Source organism: Mytilus edulis, chromosome 7 (genome assembly GCF_963676685.1).
Source record: "Mytilus edulis chromosome 7, xbMytEdul2.2, whole genome shotgun sequence".
NCBI lineage: Eukaryota > Metazoa > Mollusca > Bivalvia > Mytilida > Mytilidae > Mytilus > Mytilus edulis.
Window position 1 is genome coordinate 25573136 of NC_092350.1, and position 16123 is coordinate 25589258.

At 31.0% G+C, this 16123-nt stretch overlaps 1 protein-coding gene across 1 annotated transcript in view; it reads right to left on the bottom strand.

Annotated features, from left to right (window-relative positions):
• The window catches only part of LOC139481121 (uncharacterized), a 74091-nt gene extending 58198 nt beyond the window's left edge, over positions 1–15893 (bottom strand). The window contains exon 1 of the mRNA XM_071264228.1: positions 15421–15893. Within this exon, the coding sequence (XP_071120329.1) occupies positions 15421–15538 (118 nt within the window). The 5' untranslated portion in view covers positions 15539–15893. The remainder of the gene's footprint in view (positions 1–15420) is intronic.
• Between the last annotated feature and the right edge of the window lie 230 nt (positions 15894–16123).

Consider the following 16123-nt stretch of genomic DNA (forward strand, 5'->3'; position numbering starts at 1 on the left):
TTTCCAAGTTTGAAAATGAGTTTTTTTAAATCTAATTCAACGTGTGTCATTATTTAATTGATAATTCATTCGACAAGATTATAAGGATAAAATTTACAAGTATTTCCGTTTTAATTTTTAAATATTACGGAAGCATATCATACACATCCGAAGAATTCCTCAAATTTAGAGGCTTTTAATTATCTCATCAATCAACATCGCATTATAGTTACGTATAAAAGTGCAGAAAAGTCATGTTTGAAATTAAATTTGCATGTAATATAATGTTGCGGTAGATATCATTAATTTATTTATAATCTAATTTTAAAAGTTATTATCTAAAATAATTTCATTTAATGCGATTATATTTTTTTTTTACTAAACAATGATTTTTGTTATTCATATAACCACGAAACATAAATTCTAGTTTATAATTTTAATGCACCTTTGGTAAATAAAATTGACCGGAGAAGTATTCTTCATATTGTCTTATGTTCTTGTTATCCTCCTAAATGAATATTTTACTCTGAATCAAAAGAGGGACGAAAGATACCAGAGAGACAGTCAAACTCATAAATCGACAATAAACTGACAACTTCATGGCTAAAGATGAAAAGGACAAACAGACAAATAATAGTACACATAACACAACATAGAAAACTAAATAATAAACAACACGAACCCCACCAAAAACTAGGGGTGATCTCAGGTGCTCCGGAAAAGTAAGTAGATCTTGCTCCACACGTGGCACCCGTGGTGTTGCTTATGAGATGACAAATCCGGTAAATAGTCTAATTCGGTAAGTCACATTTATGAAAGGGAAGGGGACTGTAGTTACGACGTAAGGAACATATCCGATATCATTTGTGAAATGGTTATTCCATACCGGTCAACCAACTCGTGATGGCGTCCGTAAAATTTACAAAGAGATGATTTCAACTTCACCACTTGGAACTCTTAATTTAATAGCTTCCTTGTGAGGAACAACCCTCTATCAAGAAAACTATGATAGGAAATGCAAGAGCGGGAATATCGTATCAACTGGGAGATATATACACAGTATGCAGATGTTGCTGGAATGTTGCTACTTAGAAATGGAAATTTCACAATTTGAAAGCTGAAATCATCTCTTTTGTCGTAAAGTTTTATTTTCAATCGACCCTCATGGTCAATTTCTAGATGTAAGTCAAGATATGAGGCCGACTTAACTGTATCTGTTGTATCCTTTATCTCTAGTTCAATGTGATAGATGCATTCGATATGCAAAATACGTTCCTGCATTATCCGAGAAAACTTTTTTTATCTATTGATATATATTTTCTTTCTTCATTATCAATTGTATAGTTTAGTATGCTGATAAATAATATTGTGATGTAGAACTCTTATTTGTTAAGATAAAGTAACATGTTTTTGTGACTTCTGTAAACTTTTATAATTGTTTTATTTACTATTTTCATTTTTTAATAATAAGTCATTACTTATTATGTGTAGGAAAGGACATTCTATGCTATGAAAACTTTTGTCTGGTTCATTATGTTATTGGTATAGCAAAAATAACATTGTTTAGATAAAAGTCTACATGTCATTTTCCTGTAGCGGTACAACTGTATTGCTTTCCATCCTTGTAGATCCTTATTACATGATCTATATATTGTAAATACTATTATTTTGTTTTTGTTCTAGACAAGCATGAAATATTTGGTACTGTACCTTAGGCAATCAACAATCAATCAATTAGGACATAAGTCAAGGTACGATGAAACATGCCAGTCGGATAAACGGACCTGACCATTAAACTTAACTTTGATCACCGACCCATTAGACTGTCATGCTCAAATGACTCTGGTGTGAAGACTTTGGAATTACCCTTTTATAGCAAACATAGGTATTTTATTATTTTTTATAATTAAGGTAGCAGTCACTTAATCCTACACTGAGGGCCAAGACAATAAACACATTAACCGACAAAATTTCGAAATAAAATGTATCTGTAAACAAGGTATGAAGTATTAAGGTCATCTGATATATAACCCAGCAGTATTAGCACACAACAGTCTCGTATTCTACGACCTTCGTTGTAGAAGGAGAAACAGGAAAATATCAACAACATATAAACAAACACCTATAGCCAACAATACAAATACGAAATTTCAATATTTTTTCACGCTATCAAAATGAAAATGAGCGGCGGTGTTACACTATAAAAAATTACATGCTTGCAAATTAAAGATATCAATTTTTATTAATGGTTAATTTTCTAGTTGACTGGAACAACTAGTAGCACATAAGATGTCTGCAATGTTGTGAATAATACATTAACCAATTGACGGTTTAATGACATGTACAACCATATATAATGTAATGGTGTTGTTTTCAAATCAATAAAGTGTTAAATTAGTACTTCCTATAATCATATTAATGTAACGTCACAAAAGGAGCTATTTTGTATTTTTATATTTCCTTGACTTTATACTACATAAAGAGTATACGAGAATGTTTGCCGTCTTTTGTTGTCATCTTACAGACAAAAATTATGAGTGAAAGGTTTCTTTCACTTTGAATCTGCAATTAATAAATGAACACCTGCATGGTACTTTAGTTGTGTTAATTTTTGTACACTGTAACATATTGTAATAGTGTTTTTCTCAGAAATCTTTTGGTGAAGAAATCGTTTGAAATAAACACACTTCAGTCAGGCTACTTTTGCATAGAAACAAGTAAAAAACATGTGTAGTAAAATTTTACAATTAACAACACCTAAAAATTGAAATTCATTGATGGTCGAAAATGTAACAATTTATAAACGCACAAATTTTGATAACATATTCAAAAGTTTATGCCACAACAAATACATATCAGAACTTGTTTTGTTAAGCTTGGAATGACCTTCTTACCATTTTTAACATAAATACTGAAAGTTTACAATAACTTCATCAAATTGCTGTTGATGGCAATCTACAATATGAGTAAACATAAAAATGTGACCTCAACTATGCAGTCATCTCACCTTTAGGTAATCGAACCTTCTAGTAAGTCTTTCTTTAGCTTCATAAATTTCTTAATAAAGCTATTCATTTCATCTTATGATTTGGGGAATCTGATATCCATTCATTTATTTACAGTTTTAAACACGACTGTATTGTAAGCATACACACTAGTATAACACTAAAACCCTTAAATTAAAGTTTTACCTTAATTCTGTTAACCATATATCATTGTATACTAATAAATATGAGTGCACCACTTCAACTTTATCACATGAAAAGCTATTTGTATGATGTTGAAAATGTTGTTCTAAGAAGTATACAGTACCTTTAAGTAAGTAAAAAGGTACGCATTGATCATAGTTATATTGATTTGTTTATCATAATGGTTTAAAATGAATGCAAAAAGTGCACGGTAATTGTAAAAAGTAAAACAACAAAAATACTCAACTCTGCAGAAAATTGAAAACGGAAGTCCCTAATCAAATGGCAAAATCAAAACTGCATAAACACATCAAACGAATGGAAAGCAACTATCATATTCCTGACTTCGTGCAGGCAAGTAGAAAATGGTAGATTAAACCTGGTTTTATAGCTAGCTTTCAAGTCTGCTCGTGCATTTTTCATTGTTATTCAACGCAAAATAATTATCTAAAAAACCTGGGACGATCTCATCTCACAAAGGATTTCTATTGTCTACTTATTTTACCTCGAACTTATTTACCCGATGTAGGTCTTTAAGTTGAGGTTCAATTTTCTTAAAGTTAATCGGGCATGACTAATTGGATACGCCCTCTTAAAATCAGGGGGTCCGAAATAGGATCGTGAAAAAACACCCAGGTATTTTACCTTAATTTACAATTTTAGAACTTGTTTGATTCAAAGTGCTTTTGGTTGCTTAAATATCTCCGATCAATAATCAGGCGGTATTTTGTGGAAATAATAACCTGCCCCGAACCGGGAGATGTTGGCTACAATAGGAATTTATTTATAAAAAAAAGTCAATATCTCATTTACTTACAGTGGCCGTTATTGATTGTAAATTCATGCCGTTTTGTTTATGGCAATCGTCTTTCGTGGAGAAAAAGAGGAAAGGAGGGCTAACAGTTTAACTTACGAGCTCGATCATTAGGGTTCAAATCTATTCTATTACGTTTTACCTCTAGAGAACGCTCTGCCTTATTGTAAAAAGTGCCACTCTAAATTTGTAAGCATTTGCTTCAGATTGATCAACTTATCATCTATAGTCGTGAATATGCATGGCATATTTGCCACTGGATACAAAGGAGCAATAAATTAATCAGCTCCATTTAGTGATGTATAATCATATGTCCTCTGTTGATTATAGTCTCAAACAGTTTTCCAACTTTTATATATTTTATTATTATTTACATTTGAATTTTGATGCGTAAATCTTAGCATTTCTTCCATCATTTTTCTCTTTGCATTTAATCTATTTTTTAACATTAAAAAATGTTTTCGTAGTACACATCAGGGATTACATTGTATTATTCCCAGCAAAACTAATAGGGAGGGGACTAGAACAGAAAAACAATCTTCATTGAGTGGCAATAACTCATATGTTGAAGCGTACAATGACGGCTGTCTCGTCTAGGTGACAACATTTGATGTTTCAAGTTTATTTGTATCTCAGACTGGTATAATAGTTGTCGCAAAAGCAAAAAAAGTTATAAAAAAGGTTGACAACAATTTATAAAAAGATTCAACTTATTTTGGGCGTTTCATTTTTTTATATTAATTTGTCTTGCTGATCGGTTTTGTTATATATTTATTTTCATCTACTATTGTTCAAGCAAAAGTCACACAAAATGTTGTTAAAATCAGCCATGCGACTAATTTGAAAAGATTTAGCTGACCTTTCTTGTTGTTTACACATTTCAATCATTCAACTTGTGCGTAGATCGTCTTTCCCTTTAATGTTTTTTACGGTATAAATAGCATGAAATTCTCAATGCACCAGGCATCGGATATGCATTCCTATTATATTTTGATCGGACAAAGCTGCGTATTTATATATCCAATAAGCCACACGAACGCACCCATTTAGCAAGGGTACACTATGGGACCGGAGAGCTGCAGAGATGTCAATATTTCTATACCGAAGCGAATCATTTGGTTTTGAATAAAAGGATGATGAAGGTATACATTAATGCGACAGCAACCCAAAGACGCAGATAAATAAAAATATTTAGTGTCAACATTCGGTCTTTTTTTTTATAGAAAGATCATGCGTATATAATACAGAATAATAAGCTCAAAACCGACCTATGACTAAATAATAGTTATACAGAGTTAATTCAATAATATTTTTCCGTCAAATATTATATATCCGAAAAGGCACATTCGATTTAATGTTATTTACCGTCAAAGATAACCACAAGTGTTTGGTTGAAAAATTTCACCTGCCATATTTTTTATCTGTGAAAATTTAAGAAGTTGTAATATAAACCAGTAATAGAAAAACACTTCACTGTATAATTCTACGGTATAATAAATAATGATAATGAATAACGACCAGCGGCAAATAAAATTAATATTCAGGATGATAACATGTAACTATAATAAGAGTATTAACCCCGTTTTTTTACTAGACTGACAATCTGAGTCGGTTTTTTTTTATCGTATATAAGTTCACAAGATATTAGTTTGTATGAAGAAAAGTCACCCGACCCGGACACATTTCCGACTTTGAGCCGGCCAGTCTGTGCTCTTACTCTATGATGCCACCTTTTTAGCGTTGAAATAGAATACCAATTTAATTAACGTCTTTGTTTGACCCGTTTGGGATTCGAACAAATGACCTCCCGCTCTCGAGGCGAACACCCCACACTAGACAGACACAATACACCTTCACAAATTATCACAGTTACAAAAGCGAGCTAAAAGTATCTAACCTAAATTGGATGCGTGAAATTATATTGTAACCGACACGTAAACATGGAGCTGCAAATGTGTGCACGTGTCCTAAGTCAGGAATCTGATGTACATTAGTTGTCGTTTGTTTATGTACTTTATACGTGTTTCTCGTTTCTCGTTTTTTATCTAGATTAGACCGTTGGTTTTCCCGTTTGAATGGTTTTATACTAGTAATTTTGGGGCCCTTTTTTGTAGCTTGTTGTTCGATGTGAGCCAAGGCTCCGTGTTGAAGGCCGTACATTGACCTATAATGGTTTACTTTTATATATTGTTATTTTGGATGGAGAGTTGTCTCATTGGCACTCACACCACATCTTGCTATATTTATGATCGACCTTAGGGTAGATTTTATGGTTCAACGCTCTCTGCAAATTAAAAGCTCTTGCACCTATTATTTGAGTGGTCCGAATATTGCAAGCTGTTTCAAGTCTAAACTTCTTTCCTTATTCAATATACCCTCATTTTCTAGTGGTATTTTAAAGTTTCACGTCCAACCTCACTGTCGACCTCCTATTGTACGACCTACCTATTGTATTTAAAATGTATGTGTTATAGTCATGAACATGCATGAATTATTTGTTACTGGACGTAAAGCAAACAACAATCAATCAACTTAATTGATATCTCTGTACTAGTAGTTAGCACACAAGATCTTGAAAAATGCTATGATTTACAATTTCCATTTATATTTTTATGTTGTTGTTTTTTGTTTTTTGTTGTTGTTTTTTTTTCTTCTTTTTTTTTGGGGGGGGGGTCTCTTCAGTTTATCACATAACTGAATGCTTATTAAAAAGTTTTAAATATTTTTTTACTATGGTTCTTATCTACAGTAACTGTTTTAATACGATTTATAACATATGATTATTTTTTGTCAGGCAAGGATATATCTAAGAAAGATAAAAGTTTTTTAAGGTGTTTGTGCTTCATTTAGACTTGAAAAGGGAATAACGGACGACTATATTAAAAAGTTTGTTTTCATATAAGGCATTGAACTTGCGAATATATCTCACCTCACACGTTTTGATTGGGCCAGTGAAACCTATTTTAATACGGTTTTGTTCATTGAAGTTTGTATGCATAGTTTTTATTTTTTTTAAAACACAAATAAAGTAAGATCTATTAATTAATTGGAACGAATAGACAAAACTAACTATTTTGCATTTTAACATTATGTAGGAAAATTACTAAATTACCAAATCAGAAATAAAAGGAACATTTACCGGATGAATATTGTGAAGGACCTTATGCATCTAGGTCTGTCCGGTTAGAAGTTTCGAAACAAGCTGTTTAAACAGCTAATTGTTGGAAGAGTTTCCTTACTGTTTTCTAAGGTCTTGATCTTTACGAATCTATTTCATGGTTACTGTCTGATCAAAAACACCAAGTATATATAGCATGTAGTTATTGGGCATACTATTCATTGGTCTGTTATAAATGAGGTATATATGGGGTTTTGATTGCGTGATTTATTAAATAAGAAATCGTTATTTTGAAAAGTTGGCAAAAAAAGTATAAATTTACCCCCTAATTTTATAAAACTAGCATTTGGTGTTATTTAGATGCTATTTTTTTTTATCATAAATTATATGATGTAATGTCATTAAATCGGTCCGTTTTCATTTCAATTTTGTAACTGTTAATTGTATATATCCGTCTGAGTACTGTTTAACTATCATTCAAGTTGAACATATTAAGACTCGTCCAGTTCAGGGGAATTAGTTTTCTGCAAGTGCTTTTTATGTACTTTTCTTATATTTTTGCCGGTTTGTAAGTCAGTAAAAGTTCAATGATTAAGTTAATATTGACATTAAAATACCTCCTCACAAAAAGAGCTGTTTAAATCCCCTCGCCCTTCGGACTCAGGGATCTGAACACCCCTTTTTGTTCAGAGGTCTTTTAATATCAATATTAACTTATCATTGAACTTTTACTATTACTTAAAGGTACTGTATACTTTTTAGAACAACATTTTCAACATCATACAAATAGCTTTTCATGTGATAAAGTTGAAGTGGTGCACTCGAATTTTTTAGTATACAATGATATATGGTTAACAGAATTAAGGTAAAACTTTAATTTAAGGGTTTTTGTGTTACATAGGTAATTATAGACAACGTTCCATAATCGCATTGGAAAATGCTATACTTATGTAGGTAGGTGGGCTTACAACTGACATGCTATAATGCTTTCTTATCTTAATTACTTTCCTAATTCTATCTATATAACATCCTTTGTTATGCTCACATTTTACTTTTGCCATATGACAATTATAAATTTATGTTTCTAGTGAATTTCGTCTATTTCTATTTTCGTATAAAAGAGGGACGAAAGATACCAAAGGGACAGTCAAACTCATAAATCTAAAACAAACTGACAACGCCATGGCTAAAAATGAAAAAGACAAACAGAAAAACAATAGTACACATGACACAACATAGAAAACTAAAGAATAAACAACACGAACCCCACCAAAAACTAGGGGTGATCTCAGGTGTTCCGGAAGGGTATATCTTATTCTTTCCTTCTCTGACGATTGTTACGATTTTTTTCTATATTATTACAATGTTATCTTTGATATTTATTATGAAAGAGTGAAATCAATTAGTATGAGTCATTTATCAGGGGTATATTCATTAGCTTCCATTATACAATCTTCCAAATAAATATATACAGCCGAGTAGCGAGATGCGAAAAATGTAATCTGAAATTTGAATACCATAAATGTTTAACTCACATTACTTTTCTCTCTCACTCTGTATGATCCAATCAATGGAACGTGTCCATTTCAATGACGATTAACTATACATTTATCTAAATACAGATACAAAAAATGTTTACCTAAAGCTAAGCGTAACGGTATCTTTTGGTAACAAAATCTACAATTGTTTCACTAATGGGACTGTTATTGAAATGATTTAAGCTTTCGGTGTATTGTAGATAATATTCATAGTTGTTTTGGAAAAGTAAAGTATAATATGAAGTGATTTGTATGCTGGTTGGATTGTCTGAGCTACTCTTATTGCAAATGTGTTCCCAATCGCTGTGTAAGACTCATATCAATCAACACCCAAATAACTACAACTTTTTAGATCTTTTAATCAATACTGAAGATGATTAGGCAACATGTAAATGTCAAAGTTGACCTTAATACCAAACTTTATAAGGAATTGCGTTTTTTGTTATTTTCTATAATTTGGTTTATCCTTTCTAAATACCTATCGTCCGTTGTTGTCTGATAATTATATCACATAATTGGGATCTTGTTGAAGCTTATATATCTCGAGTGTGAGTGGTCGTTGGTTTCCGTGATCGATCTCCGACTAGGTGAAACCCAAACTACAAAGCTGATATTGTCTTTGTTTTAGCATTAGAATAGCGTACGATTTTTGTTTGATGGTACATTTGAAGATATTTAAAATATAAAAAATATTTCAATAACAACCAAAATTATTTTGAATGTATGTAATTTTACATATTATCATGAAGATTTAAAATATTAAATCGCATATCAGTTTCCAAGTTTGAAAATGCTAGATAATTTGATTCTTTTTTTTAATATAAATCAACGTGGGTCATTATTTCATTGATAATTCATACGACAAGATTATAAGGATAAAATTATCAAGTATTTCCGTTTTAATATCATAATATTACGGAAGCATACATAAAGGCAACAGTAGTATACCTCTGTTCAAAACTCATAAATCCATGGACAAAAAACAAAATCGGGGTGACAAACTAAAACCGAGGGAAACGCATTAAATATAAGAGGAGAACAACGACACAACATTAAAATGTAACACACACTGAAACAGACTAAGCATTAGACAAAATCCTATGAGAATAACAAATATAACATCGAAACCAAATACATGAATTTGGGATAGATAAGTACCGTGACACGTCTTATAGTAATGTGATTTCACACTCAAAAATAAGAGAAAACAAACGACACAACGGAAACACAACGTTAAAATGAAACACACACAGAAACGAACTATAATATAACAATGGCCATATTTCTGACTTGGTACAGGACATTTTTAAAGGAAAAAATGGCGGGTTGAACCTGGTTTTGTGGCATGCCAAACATGCCATACGCGTCCGAAGAATTTCTCAAAATTATAGGCTTTTAATTATCTCATAAATTGACATCGAATGAATTATAGTTACGTATAAAAGTGCAGAAAAGTCATATTTGAAATTTGATTTGCATGTAATGTAATTTTGCGGTATAAATCATAAATTTATTTATAATCTTATTCTGAAAATCGTTATCTAAACTAATTCAGAAAGAAGATTTCGTATAATGCGATTATATAGGTTTTTTTTATTAAACAATGATTTTTTTATTCATTTAACCGCGAATCTTAAATGCTGGTTTATAATGTTAATGCATGTTTGGTAAATAAGATTGACTGGAGAAGTATTCTGCATGTTGTCCGACTAAATGAATGACTCTGAATCAAAATACGTTCCTATATTATTCGAGATTACTTTCTTTTACCTATAAGTATATATTTTCTTTCTTCCTTATCAATTTATATAGTTTAGATTGCTGATAAATAATATTGTGACATGGAACTCTTATTTGTTAAGATATTGTGAATATTTTTTTGTAACTTCTGTAAACTGTTGTTATTGTTTTATGTACTATTTGCATTTTTTAATAATAAATCATAACTTATTATGAGTAGGTGGGGACATTCTAAGTTATGAAAACTTTTGTCTGGTCCATATTGTTCTTGGTATAGAAAAATTAACATGTTTAGATAAAAGTCTACATGTCACTTTCCTGTAGCAGTCCAAATGTCTTGCTCTCCATCCTGGTAGATCCTTATTGCATGATATTTTTATGGTAAAAAAATAATTTGTTTTTGTTCTATACATGCATGAAATATTTGGTACTGTACAATAGGCAATCAACAATCAATTAGGACATTCGTCAAGGTAAGATGAAACAGTCCAGTCGGATAAACAGACCTGACCATTAAACTTAACTTTGATGACCGACCCATTGGACTGTCAAGTGCAAATTACTCCTGTTCACCAGGCATGAAAACCTAATATAGGAAGCAAACATAGGTATAGTGCTACTTATTATAGTTGAGCTAGCAGTGTTACACTATCAAAAATGACAATGCAACTTCAGACTTGCAACTTTAAGATATTTTATTAATGATTAATTTGCTAGTAGACTGGAAGAACTAATAGCACAAAAGATGTCTACAATATTGTAATTAATACATTGACCAATATATAATGTAATGGTTTTATTTTCAATTCAATATAGCGTGAAATTAGCACTTCCTATAATCATATTGATTGAAACATCACGAAAGAAGATATTTTGTTGACGTGTTTTTATAGTTCCTAGACATTTAATTCACAAAGAGTGTACGAAAATGTTTGCCGTCGCCTTGTTGTCATCTTACACACAAAAATTTATTATTGACAGGTTTCTTTCATTTTGAATCTGCAATTAATAAATGAAAACTTGCATGTTGCATTAGTTTTGTTAATTTCTGTACCCTGTAACCTATTGTAATGGTGGTGTTCTCAGAAGTATTTTGGTGTGGAAATCGTTTGAAATAAACACGCTTCATTTAAGCTACTTTTCAAGTAAAAATACACATGTATTGTATAATTTTACAATCAAGAACACCTATAGATTTAAATCCCTCGGCAATGCAAAAATGTATAACCGCACGAGTTTCAGTATCATATTAAAATGTTTATGCAACAACAAATTGATGCGTTTTGTTATTTGATTTTGCCATGTGATTATGGACTTTCCCAATTGATCTTCCTCTAAGTTCAGTATTTTTGTGATTTTACTTTTTATCTAACTGAATTGCTTTTTTTATTAAGCTCGGAACGACCTTCGTATCCATGTTTTATATAAAAACTTAAAGTGTTCCTAACTTGATCAAATTGCAGTTTAGGGCAATCTACAACATGGGTAAACATTAAACTGTGACCTTAACTTTGCTATTATCTAACCTTAGCTATTTGGACTGTCCAGTAAGTCTTTCCTTCGGCTTCATAAATGTCTTGATTAAGGTTCTAACACACACTGCTATTAATTTCATCATATGGTTTTGGGAATTTGATATCGATACATTTACTGATAGTTTGACGTGAAACTCTTTTTAGTCAATAAAACAAAAGGTCTGCCATGTTAAGTGTTACCACTATGATTTGTTTAATTAATAGGAAGGCGATCAACGCGCGATTTGTTTTACTAACGTGAAACCATCATGATTTTACAAAAAAAATACCTTTAGATTAAACTGGCTATAAAACCAGGTTTAATCCGCCATTATTTACGTAAGAAAATGCCTGTACGACGTCAGTTGTTGTCCATTCTTTTGATGTGTTTGCGCTTTTGAATTTGTTATTTGATTAGGGATTTTCCGTTTTGAATTTTCGTCGAAGTTCAGTATTTTTGTGATTTTACTTTTTACAAACAACGTGCACTTTTTTTATTTACTTCAAACCACTATGATTTACAAATCAATATTATTATGGCCAATGCGTACATGTTTACTTACTTAGAGATACTGTATACTTCTAAGAACAACATTTTCAACATCATACAGCTTTTCATGTGATACAATGGAAGTGGTACAATTGTATTTAGTACACAATGATATATGGTCAACATAATTAAAATAAACCTTTTGATTTAATGGTTTGAGTGTTATATTGGTAATAATAGAAAACTTTCCATAATAGCATTGGAACATGCTATACTTATATGTACGTGGGACTTAAATTAACATTCTATAATTCCCTGATTTCCTATTTTAATTATTTTCTTTATTCTATTTATCTATATAACATTCTTCTCTATGCTCACATGTTACTTTGGCCACATGACAATAATATATTCACTTTTCCAGTGAATTTCGTCGATTTCTATATTCAGTTACAATGTAACTAATTCTTTCCTGGTGTCAAGATAAAGAATTTGTTCAATGTTATTAAAATTTTACCTTTGAGCTTTATAACGAACTGATCAAAACCATTATATATGTGCAGAATTATCACAGGAACATTAGAGGCTTTTTATAATTATCTCATGTAACAAAATCAAAAGAGTAATTATAGTGGTTTGCGAAGTGCAGAAAAATCACATTTGAAATAAAATTTCAATGTTATGTAATTCTGCGGTAGCTATCATGAATTTATTGATAATTTAATTCTGAAAAATTATTAACTAAAACAATTTAGTAAGAAGATTTCATTTAATGTGATTATATAGTTTCTTTTACTAAACAAATGATTTGTGTTCAAATTCCTATTGCCGCGAAACTTAAATGATGGTTTATTTTTTTAATTCATGCTTGGTTAATAACATTGACCATATATGTATTATAATCAAAGTGCTGATGTACAGTATACTGTTTTCTTGGATGCTTGATGAATTATTCATCACGTATTCCAGTTCACCATAGATCTACTAGGAAATACTGGGAGTTGTTTTCTTGCTTCCATTGTCATCTTATATTGCATTTTAGCACGACGACAAATAAAGTAATGCTTAAATTTTGTAGATTCTTGTTGAACAGGAAGTATGTTGAATAGGATCAGTCATGTTTTCTTACAACAGGACACTAAAGAAGCTGTTTTAATGCAAAGTGATTGGAACAGTCCGGACAGTAAAATTCTGAATCTACTGTATTTAATCGATTGTGTCTATTTAAAGAGACACCCTATCTTTCATAATAGTCCGTTTTTTGACAGACTGAGTAGTACAGGCGACCTTATATCTAAAACATGTTACTCTTGTTGCTGTTTCTAGTATGCAGTTTTTTTTTTTTTTCTTTTTGCTCCGTACATTTGCTTGCCAAAATATTTGTTTTCTTTTTTTATTTCCAAAACGATTAAAGCAGACATTAGAAATGAATTCGAATCAGCGTTGTTACTTCAAGGTAGCGTTTACTGCATACAGAATCTAACATATCTTTGATAAATTGAAATTTCGGTGTAATGTACTCGTATTCCAAATATCATCAATTATACTTATATTTTGTTCAGTTTGAAAAAAGAACAAACATAAATAATAGTGAATAGGAGAATGTATCCTTCACGGTATAGTCTGTAAATTCTGATGTTAAAGAGTATACGAACATTAACATTAGCGATGTTAATTACTATAATATATTAAGTGAGAGGTTATTACAAGTTAACACCATAAGCTCTTTGTAATAATAAATGCCTAATTAAACGAAAATATAACATGCAAATCGCAAAGAGGGCTTGTCTCCATCCTAAAATATATTAATTCTCGTTATCATTTAGGATTATGTTTTCATCTAATCATTACATATAATACCAAAAGTAAAGCGACTTATCAAAGCAAACAGAAGTAAATAATCAATCGTGTGTTGTTGTTTTTGTTAGTTTATTTCCCTCCATTTTAAAATTGTAAGGGGTGTAATCATAGCATAGCAAATAAAAGACCATGAAACCCAAGTGTATTGTCTTGATTTTTAACATGTTTAGAAAATTTGTAGCACTCTTCCCTTCGCCGCTAACAACACGAGTAAAACTACTAAAGTTCAAATGAGATTAATTTCTTTAATTTTAACGTATGATTTGAATAAAGATATCAGATATCACAACCAATGTCTCAGCAATAACTCATATTATAAATATAAGATAACAACTTGTAGGGTTCCTGCTTTGGAGCAGCAACTAATGTACATAACATTAATAGAAGGGCGACATGACGTATACAGCATAGATAATATTCGATTTGCACATGGCCATTTATTTGATTCTCGATGTTATGAAACTTTATATAACGAACATGTTTTAACCATTTTGACAACGGTATTCTAAAGAACATGTTTTAACCATTTTGACAACGGTATTTCTAAAAATCTGTGGAGCGTGTTACAACAGCTATTGCTTAAATCTACTTACAAACGATGGACGTTATCCACAACCGATTAACTCCTTGAACTGTACAAACACACAAATGTACATAAACATTCACATGATGCAGCGGAGGGAAACTAGTAATTTTTTTTACAGTTTTGATATTCATCCTCTCATTGTTATCTCAATCAGTGTAACAACAAAGGGTACACACAAGAACATATAATAGACATGGGTACGAAGACAAACATTTAACCTTACAGATAATAAGAAGACGATACTAAACAACACTGTAATATAGCAAAGAATGGTCACAGATACTGAAACCAAACTCCAAGTGCTTGGCTTGCTGATATGCAACCAGATGTTCAATCTATGAAACATTGTCGTTCGAAACTCATTTGTTCACTATAAACACATACGGAACGGAGTCTTGTGTATGGCCTCTAATTGAAAATCCTATTATGTATATAAAAAGAGAGAACTAATTCTCTACTTCGATTTAAGCAATGCATAGTAGTTGTACCGGTGACATTTTTTTTTTATCAGGATTGTTTATTATGAATCCGTAATACAAGTAAGTATAAACTGGAAGATGTTAAAGAATGTAAAAGGAAAAATGGATTCTTACCTTTTGATGCTGATATACACAGAAGAACGGTATTCAGAATACTACTAATAAAACTAATGACAACAATGTTCTTCATTATAACACTGGATGCTCTGTCGATTCTTTTTCTTGTTGCCATTTTCACTTTCAGTTAAATCCTTGAACTAGAAATATCTGCATTGAAGTATTTGTTGTCCTATTTTATTCCATTTTCAAATTTTTTAAAAAGTATAAAGTTGCACCATTATTAGTTCTTTACCAATGGTATTATTGCAGAAGTTTCGGCTATTTAAGATCGCATTGATTAAAAGTTATTATACAAATTACTGACCCAACACAGATAAAATAAGTAATAATCAGGCTAGTTACTGTCGAGTATTACATAGTTTTAGAAGTAATCATTTCATTTCCTGGCGATAGCTCAACGTGTATAGAATTGACGATCAGATGTGAATTCATAGTACTTCTGTTTAAGCCGCTGACATTTATTGATGAAAATAAAACGATCGATTTAACAAGCCTATTCAACCTACAATTATGGTACATATTTTACAATCTATGCAGATTAGTTCACCCAATCTGATTAAAATCTGTCACACTTGTTGTTGATGACAGAATTTGTAATTTCTTTTTATTTTTTATTATCCTGATACAAGAATATACAAATGGAATAGCAAAAAAAAACAAAGCAACAACGTCGAGTTAGGAATCATTCACTCATAGT